Genomic DNA, 21,453 nt, shown 5'->3' with positions numbered 1-21,453 from the left:
ACTCTCGGAGCGCCGGGGTACCGCCGCGGCCCACCCGCCCCCACGACACCCGGGAGCGGCCTCCTTTCTCGCTCCGCCCCACAGAGAAGAGGACGGTTTAACGGCCGCAGCCGCTCCCGGGCGCAATCCCGCCGGCGGCACGCGCCGTTGCCAGGCGGGCCGCGTTGCCATGGCTCCCAGCCCCCCTTCCCCTTCCCGGGCTGCGGGACCGGAAGCCCCCGCCGCGTGCCCTTTGAACCGGGAAGTCCTTGCGGAGGCCTGGGCGGACTCGGTTTGAATGAAATCCGGCTGATTCACGGCGGCCCGGGCCGAGGCGGCGCGGCCGGGGAGGGGTCCGCGCGGAGGTGAGGGCCCGGCGGGACGGGCGCCCCGGTCACCGGGATCCCCGGGGGCCCGGCGCGGCCCGTGGGGGCCTCGCTGCGGCGTGGGGCGGCCTCTGCGTGGCGGCGGCGGCGGGAGTGGGGCCCGCGGGGAGTGGGCCCGAGCGCCGGGCAGGGAGGCAGGTCGCGGGGTCGGGAGCGGCGCCGTCCCCTCCGCGGGTAGTCTCGGGGCGGGGGCGCGGTTTTCTCCCCGTGGGGCACCGGCCCGGGCGGGGAGCACGCTGGGCCCCGCGGGGCCGGCGGTGCCTGGCCGCGTTTGTGCCGGTCGCGCCCGAAGGAAGTTTGGGCGCTCTCGGGCAGCGGCAGTGCCGGGGCGGCCCGCCTGTAAACAGGCGGCAGGAGGCGGCCGAGCCGCGGGGGAACCCCCGCCGCTGGAGCGGGCCGCCTGGGCCTCGGCGCCTCACGGGCCCGGGGCGGCCCTGCCTCTTTCCGGCCGAGAGCAGCCGTCGTGTTTGGCCTCGGCAGCGCCCGGTTTTGCAGCCGCTGGCCGGTGTTTCGGGGCGCCGAGTGCCGCGGGGGGTGCCTCCGAGCGGGAGTTTATCCTGCGGGCGGTTTCCCGTCAGAGGGTCTCCGCGGATGGAAACGCTGCTGCTGCCGCTTCTGGAGCGAAGCGCTGCGGCCATCCCCAGCGGTGTGGGGCCGGAGGTGCGGAGGGAGGGAGGGGGAAGCCAGGGCAAAGCGCTGCGGGGAGCAGAAAGAAAGCAGAAGAAAGCTTTAATCCGTGTCGGGAAAGACGAAGCGGAAGTAGAAAAGGAGCGATAATAAAAATGAACAGTGCTGTCTCTAGTATGCAGCAGACTTACGTGTCGTTTTTGGAACAAAGTTATGTGACACAGTTGGATACTTGTAAACAGCCGACAAATCTGAACGTGCGCTGATGTTGCCTCTTAAAGTTGCGCTTGTTTCTGGTACGCTGTCGAAAACCAGAAAAACAACAAGGATCGAGATCGACTTCTCTTAAAAAAGTTTTATGCAAATGTATTTGAAAGCTGTATATAGCTGAAAAGGTACTAGGCAAGCTGAAAAGTCTGACAGGTTTGTATTAATTGTAAAGCTTTCACCCCCTGTGAGTCCAAGGTGTACTGTATGCCTCGGATGTAGGGAGTACACTTGGAAGAAGGTCCTGCTGAGAAGAGCACTGTTTGTGAGCTTCTGTTATGGAAACAAGGAAAAGGTCTGTGTTTGTGAAGAAATCCAGAAATTGGCTTGCGGATGAGCTGCTTCTGAACCACTTAATCTGACTTTGAGCAACTAGGTTTTGCCCATAGCTTAATGGGTAACTTGTGTTCCATCAGCTGTTATAACATGCCACATCAGGAGTATTCATTTGAAGACAATGATAAGTTAGAGCATACTTCAAAATTAACATTAAATAATACCAAAGTATAAATTAGTTTATAACTTTCTTGGAAGTGTTTCAATCTTGACAGGCATTATGGAGTGTATACTAATAGTAGCTACAATTATCTCCTAACATCTAGGATGACGGGAAAGGACAGGTAGTTAGGATACTTTGAATAATAGAAAACCAGTGTGATGAGTACTTGGTGGCGCTGGTGGCAGGAGACAGTTCCACAACACTTGTGTGTATACCCCCTTCTTCTGCAGAGTTCAGAGAAGCTTATTACTTTATATATAGCATAAAATTAAAATTAATTTTGTGAGGTTTTGTGGTGGTGTGATTTGTTAATGAATCTTCACTTACCTGTAAGTTTGGTGTGGATGTACTTAAGTACCTTTAGAGTAGTCAGCTTGGGTCTGGGTTACTTCAGGAACTCCAGCCCAGCAATGAATGTAGTAGAATTAGGTTCGCTGGGCTTCTGGATATTAGAAAGCAGAGTCAGAGAAGCTAATCTGCGCACTTTCTGGTCCAGCTCAGGTTTATTGAGATTGAGGTCTATATGGTCCAGAAACATCGGGTTTACAGAGCTGAGCGCATTTTGGAAGCAAAATAGTCATGTAGCTCTGGACTTGCGCTACTGAGACTGCATTCACTCATGGCATGGTTTGTCTTTAGCTTTAATAAAAAAAAATTACCGTCAGTTTTCAGTAATTTGTTCTTCTCTTTCATATAAAATGTATAAGAAGATAGACTTCATGCCCCATTGTCACATGTGAAGTTTCTGTTCTGGTTCAAGTTTCTTTCATTCAGTGTTTGTTGACTTTACCTGCTGTGAGTTTTTGTTCTTTTCTTGGTGAAATGATGTTTCTCTGCAAGATGCAATTCCTCAGCTAATTTACCTTCATAGCTGTTTATCATCCCTAGTGAAGTTGAAATTGTTATAGTTGGAGCAAAAACCTTAAACAACTTTTTTAGTTGCTGTTAATAAAATTGTTAATTCATGTGCCATGTGAAACTTCTCAACAGGACATCTGGAAGTGCTTATACAAAGCTTAGTATGTAGTCTCAGGTGGAGAAACTGAGTTACCAAAGATGAAATGATTTGCATGAAGTCACTCAGTGTACAGATTGCGAAGTATGGAGTAAATTGCTCTCACCTGAGTCTAGCCTGATACTGTCTCCATTAATAGGGCAGTTTAGTAGCCAGTGTTTTCTCTTCCATGTATGTTGAAGCTAATTTTTTTATTTTTTTTACTAGAAAGTTATCAACCCAGGAAACCCTCTTTCGTTGAGGGATTGTGTCATGCAGTGTTAATGCTAGATAAAAATAGTGCGCTGTAGTGTGAAACTCATGTGTCTCATGCAAAGAGATACAGTAATTTAAGACTGTGTTTCAAGTTGGATTTCAAAATATGTGCTGAAACATGCCAAGTATAAGCACAGTAGCTATTGGTTTATACCTATATGTATACACACATGTGTGCATAATGCATTTATATAATTTCATCCCTATGTTACCTAAGGAAGAATATTTTCATTATTAAAATTCAGCATTTAAGTCACCATTTAAGTGACTTGAAAGTAGTAACCAACAACTGAATGGTGAACCAGAGCCCTCCAAATGGACAACTCTTGCCAATTATTACAGTTACCTAACAGTAGTATTATGAACAATATTAGACATGGGCTTAAAAAATTTCTGTTTTCAGATCAGTTCTGAGATGCTCTGTGTATACTTCCACTGCATTATTAATAACCACAGACTTTTCTCTTTTGAGGCCAGGACAGTTAAAAGAAAATTGCAGTAATGGAGGTTTGGGTTTTTTAAATACCATCCTATGATCAAGGTTTTTTAGCTGAGATGTTCCAATCATGGACATACACAAGCAGAGAAGCTACTTAACTTTTATTTTAAGCCATCAGTGACCACACTGAGTGCATGTCATCCAAATCCTGCAGTGCACCAAAATGCAAGTTTATTATCATTATAACTGTCCTTCTGCAATTTTCTGATATGGAACTATTTGATATGTGTACTCCTTTTCTTAAAGCTTCACTTAAAACAGAGACTGTTAACTCTTCCTTGCAGGCAGAAGGAAATATTATCAAAATACTTTTTGCTGACTCTGGAAGGAAAGGAGGCGAGACTTACTGTGAACTGTTTGTTTACTTTTCTGTGGTTTTTGTATATATCTGTAAATATATATATGTGTGTGTATATAGAGAAAAAACAACAGGTAAGTGTATAATCAAAACTAGCCTTTTGCACTTTGCAGCAGAGAGGGGAAATTATCAACTATCGGTTAACATGTTGTGTGCCTCCCCCAGGGAAACTGACCAAGCTCACAGAGATCTGTTTCTTTAATATCCTTGTAGGAAGTGGGGAAGGGAATGCAAGACGCCTGGGAGGCCAGCTGGTTAAAAGTGAATTGGGTTGTAACTCTGAAGCCGGCTTGTGAATTGGTTGCAGTTTTGTTGCAGCCTGTGCTAATATAACTGCTGGTTGTTGTGGTCCTGTCTCATCTGATCTTTCCTGGATCTTTTTGTTATGCAAAGCTGGCAGAAATGTAGCAACTTTTCTTTTACTTGTTAGTGGAGTTCCACCCCAGGCTGTCAGCACTGAGAAACTCTGACTTGTTCTTTCTCCTCTTACTTTCCAGGAAGATTAGCACATCTTCCTTTGCTCTTGTGCTTCTTTGAGATAAGGTTCAGAACAGTCTCTGTTAAATTACCTCTGTTACTTTAAAAAAAAGAAACCAAAACCAACCAAACACCAAAACCCCCTACCAAAAAAACCCCAACCAACACCAAAACCCAAAGGCATTCTTTGGGCAGCTTCAGCTTAAAGAATGATTTGACATAAACGTCTTCTGGAGTCTGGATTAGCGTTAGAAGGAATCAGCTCTTCCAAGACCTCTTTTTCTGTTATATCAAGACAACTGTTTCTGGGATGCAGTGTGAATCCTCTCAGAGAAGTGAACAGGGTTAAAAACAGCATTTTTGTTAGCCTATCAGTTTACTGCAAGGCTGCACAAATGGCTGTCCTGGCAGTACTGAGAAAGCAGCATCAAGTTGGTAAGCAGCAACAGCAGCTTCCCCACTGCTCCTTATGTTAACATTGACATTGAAAAAAACGTCTATCAAATCATGGCCACAGATCATTTCACAGATCTGTTTTAAAACACTGCACTACAAATGATTGAGTGGATGCAATTAGTGGGCAGTGTTCTCTGGGAGGAGGATAACATGACTTTTAACTCCTGAACTGAATGTGAAGCAGCCTTTCTCAACCTGAATTCAGGCAAACCTAAAGACCTCCGTGACTTTCCCAGTCACACCAACTGCTCCTGCTGAAGTAAATAAGACAACTGTCCGTACCTGCAGACTGCTCTTTATCTGTGTGCTTAGGTCATCTCAGCTATGGCAAAATCTTCTAAAATAGTAATAAAGGACCATAGTTTCAGTTTCTAACAGCATTTTAAGTTATTGATTAGCTTTAAATTGCTTAAATGGGTTATTAAAATACTTTATTCTTCCATGTAATTTTGAGAAACTTGGAAACTTCTTTCAGTGTTATGGGTACTTGGGCAAGACATGGCATGCACCACTTCCAGGGATTATATGGTACAAGTAAAAAAAAAAAAAAAAAAAAAAAAAAATCGAAAAAAACCCACCAACATTCTTTTGGTTATTCAATGGTGCTTTGTCCTTTTGTAGGTCATCAACGTAACATTTCTTTTTGTATGTGCTACTGTTTCTAAATTTTACTGGTTTTCTGCCCTTCCCCTCCTTTCTATTTCCTTCTGTAGGAAAGAGACCTGCTAGCATCATCTTTATAGTCAAAAAGTGGGAGCTGTTGCTGAATTTGTTCTGCAATCACCTCTTGCTGAGCACCAGGTTGGAAATACATACTTGCTTTATTTGTAAATGCTAAAGTTATCTCAATTAAGGTCTAAAAATTTTGCTCAAGCTGAATCTGAACATGTATAACATGTACATAGGTAATACATCTCATCAGCTTATCAAAGTTGCTGTAGTTGTAGGGAAGACCAGTTTTATGGTTACCAGTTGTAGAGACTAAGAGGTTCTTAAAATAAATATACAACCATGATTGATTAAAATAATAATGTTAGTAGTTTAAATCTACTTCTCAGCTACTCTTCAGCCCTCATTAGTGTCATGAAAGATGAATCATTGTGAGTTTCAATGGAGGAGTATCTACCACAGAGGGGTAAAATGAAATGTAGTTGGTGTTAATTTATACTTGTGACTGTTTTATTGAAGCCATTTACCATGTTTTACATAATAGCTTTAAACAGCAACTTAACCTTTCCATGGAAATCCTACAACTTGATTTGGAATTTACTGTAGTTCAGGATAGAAAAGTATATATACTTTGTGTGCAGCTTTTGCCTGTAATCAAGAAGCTTGGTTTCAGTGACTGTCTGAAAAGAAAAGCATAACCGTTGACCCTTTAATAAACCCCTTTTTAATTCATATAGTGCCAAGGTAGCTTTAAGAAAGTACTTGGAGTTAGCTGAGGCTGCAGTTGTTGGGTTTGCATATTCTACAAAATCAAGGGAGTGAATCAAATGAAGCTAATAGCTTGTTAGTACATTAAACTGGGAAAGTGAAATTAGCAAATGCAGCAAGTTTTATTGATCCATGTGTCTTAGATATTTTTGTTTGAAATGGGTGAAATTCCGTACATGATTAAAATAGGAGTTAGATAATCTTGTCTACTAGTAGGTTCAAATGCTGCCTCTGTGTGTGTTAACAAGAAACTTAAAATATTTGTTTTAAACTTAAACTGAAATAAAGCCTGTTACTATTTAGCCAGTAAAAATATTAGCAAATTTCAGAAGGAATAATGAGATGACATTCCCCTTCAACATAAAGACTTTTTTATTTTTAATATACAAAGGAAATTTATTTTCCATTAAAAGTCCAAAGTTCTTTTGCATAATTAATTTTAAAAGAAGGTTCTTGAATTAGTATTGTTAATGCAGTCTGTTGAAATTATGTATGTAATTCTCTTATGTGTAATGTAACATCCATTTGGTGGAGGATGAATGTATTTTGGAACTATCATTACTTGCTGTTCTCAATTGCTCTTATCACCTGAACAGGCTTTGTTGTGTTGTATTAAAACCTGTGCAATTGAGATCATAGTTTCTGATGCTTTACTTTGTATCATCTATTTCACAAATAAAATAAGCTAGTAAAATTTACTAATGTCTGTAAACCTTGGAAATGGCTTGATTTGCTGAGAGCAGCTGTTTAAAAAGTAATATTCAGTAGTTTTTGTTTATTTTATCACTGAGTTTTGTTGTATAAAGCCAAGAAGTTGAAAAAGACAAATAAGCAAGATAAAGGTCCGTTACAGCTAGGACAGAACCCTTTCTTAGATGTCCACAATTAAATACTAGATTGCTTTTCAACAATAGAAAGTGAATAAACTGCAGAGTTATAAACATCAGTGTGTTTTTTTTTTTTTTTTTTTTTCTAGTTGGGCACCTTAACAATTCTTATTCCTGGAGATCACTCCTTTGAAAGTTGCAAGTTAGAAAAGCTTTGTTTTATTTTTTTAAAGTAACAAGTTAGTTGCATTGATTGGAGTAATCTTGCACTAAAGCAATGGCACACACAACATGGGAAATGTATTAAATGACTGTACTGTCACTAGTGTTCTAACTATATACACACTAAATGTTTACTTTACAATATTTCTTTTAGTATAATGAGTTCATTAAAAAAAAGCTTTTGATGCTAATTCAGAGATCCATAATCTGCTCGGTGTCTTTCACATGTAGTTTTGATGATAACTGACAAGCTGTAAGTTAATTAGTGCAGAACTTACTAATGAGGATGCTAAAATCCTTACTTTCACATTTTTATTGATGCTTTCTGAACAAATTGGAGTAAACTTGATTGTATGTCTAATAAGTTTTAGGCACTTCCTGGATGTAGGTGCTGTTCTTAAGCAACAAAAAATCTCTCAGTTAATTGAATGATAGGAAAGTTTTGAAAAGTTTGACAAGAGTGCTCGTCTTCAGAAATGGGGATAACCCAAAACCAAAGCAATAAAACAAGGTCTGTTAATTAGCATGGAAGACAGCTTCTTGAATTAATATGTGGTGTTAATTAACAGGAAGTCTGATATTGTGTTGTAATTACCACCAATATTTTTGACATACTGAGTGACTGAAGGTGAATTATATAGATAGCAATTTAGTAAACACTTCAGAGCTTGGGAACATTTTTCCTTTGTTTCTGTTTTTCTAGAAATATGGATAGACTTCTGCGACTTGGAGGAGGTATGCCTGGTCTGGGACAGGTTAGTATATAGCTTGTCAATATCTTCTCTTTAATATTAATCAATTCTGAAATATTCCTTTTATTATATTTAAAAATGGCATTAAACAAAAAAACAGAGTTCATAGTAATAATCTCTAACTCTAGAGATGCTATGTAAGTGTATGCAAATCATTGTTACAGCCTGACTGGGGTTTTTTTTGTCAGTATGAACTCTTGTGTTGGCACTGAGTTTATAGAATGTTTACAAACCTTTCATTTGGTGTCTGAACATTTTAAAGTTTGGATTGAAAAGCACTGGAAACACAGAATAAAATTAAGAAATCAATTTCCAATAACACGGATTTTCAGAACATGAAGATTGTTCTAAATGGCTGAGCATAACCACTTGCTCCTTCATAAATGATATATTTCAGTCCATGGATTACATTGTGATGAGCATAATAAGATACTGAAGTATATTTAAATTTCAGGAGGTAATTTGAGTTTAATTTATCACTTGCAGGTAGTTGTAGCCACCTATATGTGTGTTTTATTTTGTCTTCTCTTGTTTACTGTTGTCCTCACTTCTGTAACTCTACTCATAGCAAAAAGGCCCCCCTGGCAGCTGTCCTGTTCTAGAGCAAGTCCTAGTATTTTTTTCCTTGGCCAACTGGCGTGGCCAGCAGTCTTCAAAAATAAAATTGAGCTGATCTTATTACATTGTACTGACTACTGTGGGTACAGGAAAAAAATAAAATTAGGAACTTCTTTGTCTGAGGATTGTAGAAAGAATTATTTCCTTAAGGAAAGGGCCCCAGTGTAATTTCCTTCGTAGTCTTGGCTGGTCTCAGTAGCTGGCCTTTCTCTGCTTTCCTCATCTGCCTCTGGGGCTCTGCTCTAAGTTGAGAATCCAGACTCTTGTTCTTCTGGAGGAATCCGTTCTGTTTGTCTTAGGCTTCATGATGTGTGTGCAAGTGTGCTTCTGGGATGATTGAAATTGCTAAACCCACAGCTTCTTTTGGTTGTGTGTAGTGTGTTTGTGTCCAGTATGACTAGGAAAGGAGTGGTTTAATACTGAAGCATTTGGTGAAATCTTCTGAGCTGATTTACAGCCTCTAGATGTTTTGCCAAATAAGCTGTAACTTTTGGTGCATAATTTTTTTTCCTTTTTATAGCTGAAATTCTATTCACGCTCTCTTAGTGAATCTTCAAGCAGCCCTCAGTTATTTTTAGTTTCACTTTCTTAAACAGTTATTTCTCTTGTTCCTCTGAGCTGCCAGCCTGCTTCATGACTCTTCATTTTTTTTTAACATCTGCGCAGTCTAATCACTCAAGCTTTCACTTCTTAGTCCTCTCTGAACTTGACGCATATCAAAGCTGTTTTTCAAATTTACAGTTAACTCTCTCTGCTGCTTTCTGAATTTCTCAGCTTTAACTTAAAGCTTGCTAGAAAATTGTGGCAGACAATAGAACATAACATTCAGAAGAAGCTAGCTGAACTCCTCTGGCAGCTTTGGCCTGCAAAGCTGCTCTGTGTTTGTTTAAATATGGAATTGTCTCTTAAAAGAATTGATGAGTATGTGTTGGATTAAAAAAAAAAAGCGGAAAAATGAATTGGTCTCTATGCAAGTTGCTGCTTGCACTGTATATCTTGACTACTTTTGTAGTCTTTTGGTGTATTGAATCAGCAGGAAGGCTTTTCAAAAAGAATAATTTTATGTCCTTAAAATATGGTGTTTCAATGGATGTTTGAAGATCACTTCTGTTCTGAATATTGATTGATTGATAATTGAGAGATAATCCAGAGTGAATCAGATGGCTTTGAGGTGGAAGAGAGGAGTTGGGTATTTCTTGGACATACTTTGTCCTGCTAGAAAGTAAACAAAGTTGTTACCATTTGTTTGCACTAGAGTGTTTTAAACAACTCTACAAAGCTTTTTGTTTGTCTTATTGCTATGTCACAGTTGTTCTGTCTCTGAAGGTTTTGCTTTTAAGGTTGAACATAGTAAAAACATCTGTTGAGTGAGTTATTCTTTCTAACGTAAGAATCATCTGCGTGTGTAGTCTTGTAGAAAAACAGAAGCATTTTCAAAGTAATTTTATAACACAATTCGGGGATTTTTTTTTTTTTTTTTCTTGTAGCTAGGGGTTTGCTTAGCAAAAGGACTGCATCACATAAGGTCTGGGAACAGTCCCTTTGATTTGCTTTGTAACTAATGTTCAAGTAACAGCAAATGCTTGGTCAGCCCAGTTCCTATTTGAGCTCTGTCAAGGGATTCTTTCTCATTAACTTGCCTTAGCTTCTACAACAGCAGTTACTGGGTTCTTTCCCCCGTGGTAAAACCACCTCTATTATCTTGTTTGGTTTTTGTTTGTTTCTTGGTTTTCACACTCAAATATGTTGTCCCAAGTGCTCTTTGGATTTATGTTTTTACAACTTTTTTTTTTGAAGTCTTTTCTTGTCTTGCATTCCACTTGAAAACTGCTTTCAGTGAATTCATGGTTCTTTTCTTTTCTTACTACTTGCTATTTCAGCATGCTATTGAGTGGCTGATTGGCCTTTAATGTTAAATTGTCCAGAGGTGGTCGGTGCTAAATTCTGTTGACCCTAAGCCTGTCTTCATATGGCTAATAAACAAATCTTTTAAGGAAGTGATCTTAAAGTGATATTTCAACAATCAACTTTCCTTCCAGTGACTTGTGGCTTAGAAATTTTGAGCCATTTCCTCTCTTTTAGTCTTAGATGGACAAAGGACTGTCTTCATGGGGCAGCAGGTGGACAAGAGAGGAGGGAAGAGAATCTGATAGCTTGTGGCATCACATAAGCCATCCACAGTATTTTCTGGCAGTTAACTTGGTCATTAGCTTTGTGTTCTTTGTATGGGAAGGTACCTGTGTTTAGTTTTGAACTTGATAAATAAGACCTTCTTTGCAACACTGCTTCATGCAGAAATTGTTTTTCTTACATGCCTGGTATTGTGGGCATTTGAATTTCTGCTCTCATTATATATGCATAAGAAGAATGAGTGATTGAAGCTTTTTAAAAGAGTTGTGGGGAAACAGTTAAAGTTTGAAAGCGTTGTGATGTCCCAAACAAAATGCTTATTAATTTAATTTGCCTTCTGTAGTTCATGGGAGTTCAGATTTTGGCAACACCCTTGTTTTCCTTCTCTTGTATGGTCTCTTTTTTTTTTTATTCCTCCTGCCCCTTGTCATGTTGGGTTTTTTTAGTTATCTTCCCTTTTTTGGTTTATTCTTTTCTGTCTCTCCCTGTTCATCCCCCTGGAACACTGCCTACCACAGAATTTCACTAGTGATTTAATACTTCACTTTGCATTGTACCTTTGCTGCAGACAAATTAACAGGCTTTGTGGGGTATGTGAAAGCATTCTACTTATGTAGCAGGCAGGAATTTGGAGCAACACTCCTCTTCATTTTGTACACTGACCTATTGTTTGCTAGTGAAATCAGTTCCGCATATGCCTCTATTAGGCAATCCTACTGCATACTGTTTAAGAGTGTAAGTAAATTAAGTGCATTTTTAGCAGAGCTCTCTCCCCAATGCTTTTAGAACAATAATCCAAGCTATACAAGTTCTTGTCCATGCTAACACCTCCTGTCTGTTTTTCTGAATCCAGATGTGATAGGAAGCAGTGAAATAATTAATGACACTTTTAAAATGCTGTTGAAATAATTTTTCATTACTTGATGGATTTTTGAAAAAATTAATTTACATTGCTCTGTTGGTTCAGGCAACTGTTCTAGTGCAATAAATGGAAAATAAAACTGATTCTATATTTCTGAATTAACATATTTGATGGCAGAGGGGAAGGAAGAAATCCAAATGGGAAGGGAGGGGGAGACAGAGAAGTGACCTGTGTCTTCAAAGGAGTGTTTACACCTTGACTTGGAATATAGAAAATAGAAGTGCAGATAGCTATTTTATTTGAATAATGGACTTGCCAATTAGCCATCAAGTGCTTCCATCTGTGAAATAGTTGATCAGATGGGTTAGCTGGGATGTTTCCAGATTAGGGCATTGTAAATGGCACTTGAAAACTGTCACTTTGATTATGAGGTTTCAAGCATTGCACTGCTTGATGCTGTAGAACCTTTTTCCCTCGTATTATCGTGGTTTTTTAGAACATGCTGATCCCATTTAGTAAATCTATGGCACCGTGGGAACTTGGGAGACCTGCCACTGATCTAAAGTTCTGTTTCATCTGCTGATCTAGCCAGGATCGTTATTGGAAAAGAGCACTACTGGCTCAGTATTCTGCAGGGCTTCAGAATAAGAGTTGGTGATCTGGCAGGCAAAGGAGGGTCAGCCTCTGTGTAGATCATTCCCAATTAACAATTAAATACAAGTTTCCTTGAGTTACTTCATTAAGCTGATGTGTCTCTTGAAGTAAATTATGTGTTCTAGTTGGCTAATCTGCATCCTAAGATTCCCTATGTAAAAAAAACCAAACCAAAACAACCCTCCCTCCCTCCCCCAACAACAAAAAAACTCAAAACCAAAACAAACCCAAACACACACCCCCATCCATCCCCTGCAAAAAAACCCCAAACCCCAAAAACCCAACCAGAAAAAAACCCAACACCTTAGTATCTTATTGAAAATTGTTTTGGTTAATTGATTTGTGAAACAGGTTGGGTTTTAGTTTGAAGGGTGCAAATGTGTTGTCTTTAATGTAATGAAGTGCTTTTTCTTTCGGAAGGCTGTAGAGTGTTTTGGTGTCTCGGTATCTGTTGCACCTGCATGACTTTTTCCTTCTTGTGTCTCCTGGGTGTATATGCTTTATTTGGTTTGAGTTGTGGTGATACACTACTGTCTGCTTCTCACACGTATTTGAAGCTTCAGATACTCCTTTTGAGAATACTCTGCCGGGGGAATAAATCTGAATTACAGCTCTTAAAATTGTGCATCGTTTCTGTGCCATTGCTTCTGAGACATTTTCCAGCAAAGTTCTCAAGTACTAAGAATGTTAGTATTTCTAGAATTCCAATATACCTCCCAGTCAATAAGATGGTGTACAATTTGGGTGGGTTATTCCAGTTCTACTTTTTTCCCCAGAAGCTATCAACCCATTTAAAGAGTAGAAAAATTTTCTCAGTGATAAATGTTTTTTCATCCATTAAAAACATCTAACCTCAACTCCCATAAGAAGTTCAAAAGTCTTAATCGATTGCCTGTGTTATCTCCTGTAGAAAGTCTCAGTGTCAGTTTATATAACTGAAATATATGATTTTGTTTTAAGGAGAAAAAACCACCATAGATATAGTAAACTGTGCTGTTTTATTGACTGGGATGATTATTTTACTGCATTGGTTAGTGGTTTAATACAGGGCTGTTCAATGGAAAGCTTCATATCAAGTTTAGGGTACTGGTGTAGCCTGGGTCTGCTTACACTGGAGGTGATGACAGCTCCATGGTTAGTGTAGGCTTATTTGAAAGTTGGTGGGGACTGCTAAAGGCTGAGTATAGTTTTCCTACATTTGAAATAGTTGAGTGATTGTAACATGATTTATATCCAGAAGTGCTAATGGGAGAGGGAAACATGGTAGAATTGGTTCAGGAACAGTCATATGATTGTACTTATAACACAGTGTGTACTTTGTGTGATAAAAGCTGCCTTAAAGTATGATGGGCTCCACTACAGTCATACCTTACATATTATTCACAAACACAAAACTGAAAATAATAAAGCTAGTGGGTTGTACCTGAGGATTATCAGTTTCCTCTGATCTACTATTTTCCTATGAACTCTGGAGACCATTTTTAGCTGCGTCCTCTTGGCCTCAGATCTTAAACTTCCTTATTTCTAATAATTAGGCAATTAGCTTCTCTCTCCTCAATTTAATTGCTAGTGTAGTCCAATGGACTTTCCCCAGAAGAGACAAAGGAGCTTGGACAAGGAAATGAATGTAGCCATAATGAGAAAGAATGGGGGGAAAAAGACCAAACAAGAGCAGATATCTTGGTGCCTTTTTGCATTACATCTGTTCACTTGTAATGTTCCTTTCTGTAAGCAGGAAACAGCCCCCTTACAGTGATTGATTTAATTTATTTCTCTTAGAAATTGTTTCTTCTTTCTGAAATCCCATGCAGTGCTACTATGCAGCACCTTTGAACAAGGGCTTCTGTTTTCTTCTTGCAGTGTAGAAGAGTCCGCTTCAGTTTTTCCTGGAAGTTTGAAGTGTTCTTTTTGTATTAATAGTGGTGTAGGGTTTTATTTTGTTTTTAAAAAGTGTTACAAACAACTAACCTTCCTACATATTGCCACTTAGTCTCCCAGTTCACCTGCTTGTGTCCAGAGGACCAGCTCTTCACAACAGAGCCTGTAGGGCATACAGAACCCAGTGCATTCTTTTACATATTGAGTAAATCCCTTTTAACTGCTCTGCTGCACAAAGTGTACTTTAGGGTGACCTCAGACAGCACCTGCTGAAGGCTAACTTGCCTTCTTGGTCGAACTGTGTCTAGAATAAGGTAATTAATCTGCATTAGAGCAAGACTTCTGGAGGCAGACAAAATGTACAAATGCTGACTCGTTATCTGCCTTGAGGCTCTCATTTCTAAATCCCAATGCCTTCTGTAATGGTGATAGGAATAGATAACAGGTTAGTCCTGGTTTATTCTGGAGTGAAACTGACCTTTGTATTGTCTGGATTTTCTCTTTTCCCAGTAGCTTGAGGTTGTGAAAAATAGTAGTTCTTTTCAAAAACACGTACAGTGTCACTGAGGATTTGTGTCCCTGATCTTATGGCTTTTTGCTAACCATAATGTTGTCATGGAATCATAGAATGGTTTGGGTTGGAAGGGACCTTTAAAGGTCATCTAGTCCAAATTGTCCTTATGTTTGATAATGAGGAATATTAACTGCAGGGACGCAGCATACCTTCCCTTGCTTTTTTGCATGTCTTAATTAATTTTTAGATTGTATGGGGTAAAGAGAGAGGAAACACTAGAATGAGGAAGGATTACGCTTGGCGGCCATTTCATGCAACAGTTGTGTTGGGAACATTGCAGAAAGTCTGACTATTGCAAATTGCATCAAGATACGTTTAAATAACTATATCATGAATACGTGTTAATATTGGGTAATAAATATTTATTTCTGATAAAAATTAGACTAAGTAGAATGACTTTCTGTGAAGTACATTGTAGTAATCTGACCTCAAAATAAATTTGACTAGCATAATTTGATGCCAAATCCTGGTAAGTATTTTTTTTTTCTTAGTAAGCTGTAAGCCTCAGTCTTCGAGAATATTTTCAATGGTAGTATTGGAAAACAGGAGTGCTGCTTTCTGTAAAAGACCTTTTAAAATTTTGACAGTTTGGGGCAATTAGATAAGCAAAACAGATTACATTCTAGAGGTATATGGGAAATCCTGCATATGCCCATGTTGGTGGATTACTATACCTCTTCCATGAAAGTGTTAATAGTGCAAGAGAGATTACTAATAGATGGATAGGATAGAAACATAAGCTAAACTTTGGTGGCTTCCTTTCTTTCTTTTTTTCTTTAACTGAAATTCTGGCCAGGTTCTCTGGAGTGTCCCAGTGAACTAGAGATTATTTTTGTTTTAAGTTCTGCTTAATTTAAAAAAAAAAAAAAACAACAAAAACCACAGAAACAAAAAACCCAAACAAACAAAAGGTAAGTGGTAAAGTTTTGGCTCTGCACTGAAGAGGTGTTTGCAAACTGGTGATGACAACCCATTTAACCAACTGCTCAAAGCTATACAAAGTTCTGTGTTCTGTAATTTTGGTTTTTGAAGAGGAGGGGAGATGGCAAACATTACAGATTTCAAGTCCATCTATATTGCTGTTTATGGAGTTCTGTTATAAATGTGAACCTGGATAAACTTTTTTTAGGAGACAGGTTTTTTGTAAAACATACTGAGGCAGTTTTTTTATCTAGCCTGTTAAGGGTTTTTTGCAGATATTATTAATTTAAAGTAGCAATTGATGCCATAATAATTCCCTAGTATCCCTACTCCATTTTGGAGTCTATGAGACTGTCTATGAGACTAAACATATTACTACAATTTTTGTTTCATCTGACATATGGTGTAACAAGACAATGTGATCCTTTCAGAAATCTAGCCTGTTTGTTGAGACTTATGGTATTTTGTGGTCTGTTATGTATGCTTGATTATAATTGGTATAAAAATGGGCCTAAACATACAAACTGTTTAGACATAATGCTAGCTTCAAAATATAATCCTGTTGATGTGGAACTAACTGTAAAATTGTGTGTGTACTAGCTTGAAAACTGCAATAAAATTTCAAATTGCTACTAATTAGTGTGTGATTCACAGTCCAAAGTAATATATTTTTCCCTTTCAATGAACTCTATGATTTTTCCAATTTTTTATGAACTGGATCATTTTCTCTGTCATGACTGATCATGTTAACTTCCTGTACTGTGGAAAACGTAATACATGGCTTCTGGCGCTTGTCATGACAATTTTGCTAGAACCATTGAGATCTGGGAATATGGCTTACTCCATTCGCCACTTCCACTGATGGAATACGAATTAGTATTTTCTTTAAGTATATTGTCTCAGTATACGAAAAATTGCTCCACAATCACAATTTTGTTTAGATTTTTAGGCTTGGCAATGTGTAAAAAGCACTATACTGATATAAGAAATCTCTTATTCTTTATTTCACTATATCATCAGGTCATACCACTTACTGACAAAGGGTAAGTAGAGAAGAGCAGTGGCACTCTGGTGAACTTTTAAGGTCTTTTTATTATCACTAATACCTCTGCCTCCTCTGCAAGTTTGCTTGAGTTTGTGTCCTCTCTGTAGGTAGTATTCTGTAATGCTTTTTTTTTTCCCTCATACCAAGCTATACACCCACCGTTGGATTTACCTTCACAAAATGGTAGTTTTAAGCTCATTTTAAGTGCCTGATCTTTCCACACACCCTGTAATATGATAACTTATTATTATTTTACAATGATTGTCATTGCATTTATACCCCAGTTGCCCTTCTTCCCCCTCCCCCCCCCACATAGTAAATGTCATGATTTTCTGAAACACTAGTTTCGGAGGAGGTAGATAAAAGGGAAGTGAAGAAGTGTGGAGGGCTGAATACTTTTTTAAAATTCGAAAGTAATGCAAGTTTTTTCTGTCTTGTTTTTTTAGTTAATCCTTCTCAATTGTCTTTAGATATAACAGCTGAAAATATGTACTGAAAGGGTTAAGTCAGCATGAAAGAATTCATTTCCACTTTAATGACCTAGCCTTGCTGGGTTAGGACGATGGGGAACATGCTTCTGACTTGTACTCCTATTGCCAATTAACACCTCCTATAACAGGTTGCCTCAGCTAGTCATTGAAGCAGAGGCAGTAGAAATATTTTACATGCAGCTTGTTTTTCACACTAGTTGTTTAATACTCACAAATTTAAACTATTAAAAGGTTCTTTCTTACCTTACTGGGAAAGAAAAGAACACTATAGTGGTCAGTGTTTGTTTGCTTGTGTGTCCTGTGTTCACATTTAAATTGTTGCAATTGCAAAAAAAAAAAAAAGTAGTAATCATTGTAGCAGTTCTTATATTTTACACAGAAATATGCTGTTTGGTGCAATAAAGCTAAGATTTTCTCTACAGCACTTTAGTTCACTGCCTTTTTTTATTACAGTTGCCCCTGCCAAACTGAGTTTCCTTGTTGAAACAGCTATGATGTATTTCAAAATCATCTTTTGTGCTATTAGCGTGACACCAGAGCAGTGCTTAAGATCCATTTAAACAATAGAAAGTGTCTCCATTTGTGGAATATTACTCAGTTGCTCATGTAATTAATTGAGTCCACTTTCTATACCTATTTGAAAAAAATGTAAAATAGTACAAATAAAGAGCAGTGCTCTAAAATGACACTTTAGTTCACATTTAATCAGCAGGTATTTTAATAACATAATAAAATCGGCTAAATAATTGATACCAGTTCACACTAAGAGAAAGGTGGAGTAATATACCTAAAAGTGTTAACAAATTTGCTAAAAGGCCTGAGTAGATAACACTTCAAGGGATTAGTTTTTATCCTGTTAGAATGGCAAATGCCTTTAACACTTCGTCAACAAGGGCTGTCCAAGTAAAGGGCTGCTTTTTATGTTGGATCATCTCTTTAACTGTTTGAAACAAAAATAGTATCATACATGATTTAATATTACAATGTAATCTTCTGTTCATAACTTGAATGTGATTATTTTTCCATTACAATTCTTTCTGAATAAAACTAAGCAAAAATAATATGCATTTCAATAGTGGTAACTTAATTTTATCAATTGTTATTGAAATTGGGATTCTGCCATTCTAAACAAAAACAAAATCAGTTTGGTTGGGTTTTATGAGATGGCTGGCCATCAGGAAGCTCATTTCACTGACTGGCAGCATGTATAGTTGATTCAGAAGAAATATCCATTTTTCATTAAGTAGCAGAATAACAGTATTTTTTTCAGACTAGTTTTTTAATTTTAATAATTACTGTATCCAGCTTATACAGGAATGCTTGGGGAAAAGAATGTTCAATATTCCTTGCAGTTTCCAAATACCATTTTTCTCCAGTTCCCCAAGAAATTATCCATTAAAGCTGTGGTCAGGCAGAACGAAGGCAGTATTTGCTGTTTTGCAGTGAGATGGGCACTCTTACAAAACTGTGCAGTGGGAGAACTATCTGACCTTCTTTGAATACCATAATGTAACCAAAAATACCAGCAGATCTTTTGCATTGCAGATACAAATGCTTTCTTGTTTTGATTTCTGACACCAGTTAATTTAATTTGGTACTCTGCTTCATAAAGATGGTGCTCCTTTGTTAAAGTTGGCAGGCAGTGCAGTTTATGAACAGTGATAATAGCACATGCTGTGGAGGGTCAGTGCAGAATACTTTGCCTCCATGTAGAGATTAGCTAATAAAGTCTTTCTTCCTCTTTGCTTCATGAAAGAAATGCATAAACTTCTGTGGAAGATTAGCAGAAACAGGCCAAAGAAATCTTAAAACATGTAACCTGTAGCTAGCTCCCACATACTGTGTAACTAGCACGCAGAAGCTGTGGCTGTCACTCCAAGGCTGTGTTACATTATCAGCCATTCATGGAAAAGGAAGTGGTTGGAAATGGAAGTAAAGTGGTTCCAGTTTCCAAATGTCTGCTTTTTTCAAATGGCATTGTCTAAAGCCAAGTAAACTACTTTAAAGACCCAAGATCTACTCTGTTGCTTTTATCTGTTAAATCTTTAAAAGTTTTAGGTTAAGAATTTGGTGAACTTTGGGTTTATAATTCTCTGTAGAAAGACGAGTGTGTGCCTATAGTATTTTATGTGCCAGTTTATCTTTGGTAGAAAAATAATGCAAAACTAAATCTGTTTTGAAGGTAGATTCTGGACAGGTTTTGACCTATGGATCCTTTCCTTCTCAAAACCCCTGAATTGGTACATCAATAATTTCAGAACTCTTTTGAGCAGTTCATTCTAATCTATATTCAAAACAAAGGAAGGAATATTAACATGGAATTTAAACATAACGCGTACAGTGCAATGAGTTGTTTCCTTTTCTCATAATTTAGCTAGTAATTATAATCTCTAAGAGAACAGAGCAGACTGAAAGGAGATGGTGAGGTCTTCACAAAAGAAGCATCTGTGACCAAGGAAATACTTAATATGTGCTGTATTTTATAAGAAGACTGAGAATTAATAAATCTACATTATATTTGCATTGTATACTACCACTAGTTAATTTTTTAAGAGTTCAGGTAAATTGGTTGAACTGCATGGTAAGAGTGGAAGCTAATCTTTAATATTTTTGCTAGCTCAGGCATGTGCTTAAAGTGAAACAGTGAAGTTTGCAGTTAATATCTCCTAATGCTTAGTGTAGTCATTTATATATTTAAACTCACATTTAGTGTGCAGAATCATTCACAGTGAATACTATGGCTTTAAAAAGGAAAAAGGTGCTAAGCTAGTTGACTTACACCAGTGACGCATTCCTTTGAGTTAGCAATGTTTCCTATGCTGAAAATGAATTGTTGGCTATGGTTGCTGGCAGCTGGCAGGAGAACTTTAACATAAGTTTTGAAAACAGAAACTGCTTTATCTCATAGAATGCCTAAAGGATTGATAAACTATAATGTTAAATATCCCCTCTTCTGGACCATCAAAGGTAAGCAAGCATTTGAAACCTCCAAGGAGTATAGAAATAATAAAAAAAAGGAAAGATTAGGAATGAGTACAGTAGGGTAACACCTTGCTTTAGTTCCTAGCTTTGCTTAAACTAAAGGTAATTTAGTTGCCTTGTTATGGAAACAAAATGTAATAATGTTTGTCGTTGTCTCCTCTCTAAGCTTTGAATCTGCTGACTGATTTTAAAATGGGAAAAGTTATGAGGAATAATTAAACTCTTATGAGCTGTGAACACAGGTGTCTACATAGGGGACAGAGATGTGATTAATCCCTCAGCTGCAGGAAGGGTGTCAGTGTGATCTGACATCTTAACAGGCATTAGAGATTCCACACAAGGAGAGCCTATTCAAGAACCATAGTCTGTGGAATAAACTTCAGTTCAAGTCCCTGATTTTTTGAGAAGCTAGTTTCAATCAAACATCAACATTAGCCTTCCAGAAATCACAGAACTACTTATGCTAGTTCAGGGGAGATTATTTTTTTATGCTATTCCTTATTTTAAAAAATACTGAATAGTGTAATGGGATGCTTGCTTACAGTGAAATGTTAAACAAAATCTGGGACAAATGTAGAATAGTATGGTGATCACAGCATGGATGTCACAGTTCTTCCTAAAGCAGAGAGTTACAGTGTTTGTACTTTTACCCTCACTTCAGACCCTCTCTGGTCTAGAACTGGTAGAAAAATGGAAAAGAGCTTTATGCATGAAGAAAGGGGTTGTTATCAAACTAATAAGTTGTTTGTTGTTTTTTTGGTTGGTTTTTTTTTTTTTTTTTTAAGTTAAACCCAACTCATCTGTGCTTTATTCTTAGCAGTGATTAAGTGGAAATATGAGTCTTTGTGTTTTCCAAAGTATTAAGACTTCTGAGTGAAAAGATGATCATCTGGAATAGACTTAAAGCAGGAGAGATACAGTTAAGAAAGTAAACTTACATATTTATGGAGAAAAAAACCCCATAGTAACAGTATCAGGAAATGATTGGGCATTTGAAACTTCATCAAACAATTTAGTTGTAGTAAATTTGGAATAAATGATTCAGGAGCCCTGTGAATCTAGTTCTGTGAAATGTTCTGAAGAACTGCTCGTAGAGTTTTTCATCATAAGTGTAGAGGAACACCTAGACTGGAGCATCTCACTGTTGGGCTATGGCTAGTCAGGAAAATACTTGATGAAGTGGAATTGCTTAAAAATGGACCTTTGGTGAAAATATTATAGAAGGTGAAAAGTTAAACCTGC

At 38.2% G+C, this 21,453-nt stretch overlaps 1 protein-coding gene across 1 annotated transcript in view; it reads left to right on the top strand.

Annotated features, from left to right (window-relative positions):
• Window positions 1–211: 211 nt before the first annotated feature.
• PSMD14 (proteasome 26S subunit, non-ATPase 14) overlaps window positions 212–21,453 on the top strand; it is a 48,178-nt gene continuing 26,936 nt past the window's right edge. The window contains exons 1-3 of the mRNA XM_030017941.2: window positions 212–344; window positions 5,532–5,619; window positions 8,008–8,059. Of these exons, the coding sequence (XP_029873801.1) occupies window positions 8,012–8,059 (48 nt within the window). The 5' untranslated portion in view covers window positions 212–344; window positions 5,532–5,619; window positions 8,008–8,011. The remainder of the gene's footprint in view (window positions 345–5,531; window positions 5,620–8,007; window positions 8,060–21,453) is intronic.

The sequence above is a fragment of the Aquila chrysaetos genome, chromosome 6, assembly GCF_900496995.4.
Source record: "Aquila chrysaetos chrysaetos chromosome 6, bAquChr1.4, whole genome shotgun sequence".
In the NCBI taxonomy this organism is placed as follows: domain Eukaryota; kingdom Metazoa; phylum Chordata; class Aves; order Accipitriformes; family Accipitridae; genus Aquila; species Aquila chrysaetos.
The sequence above is the reverse complement of the archived record's forward strand: the minus strand, read 5'-3'. Positions and strand labels throughout refer to the sequence as shown.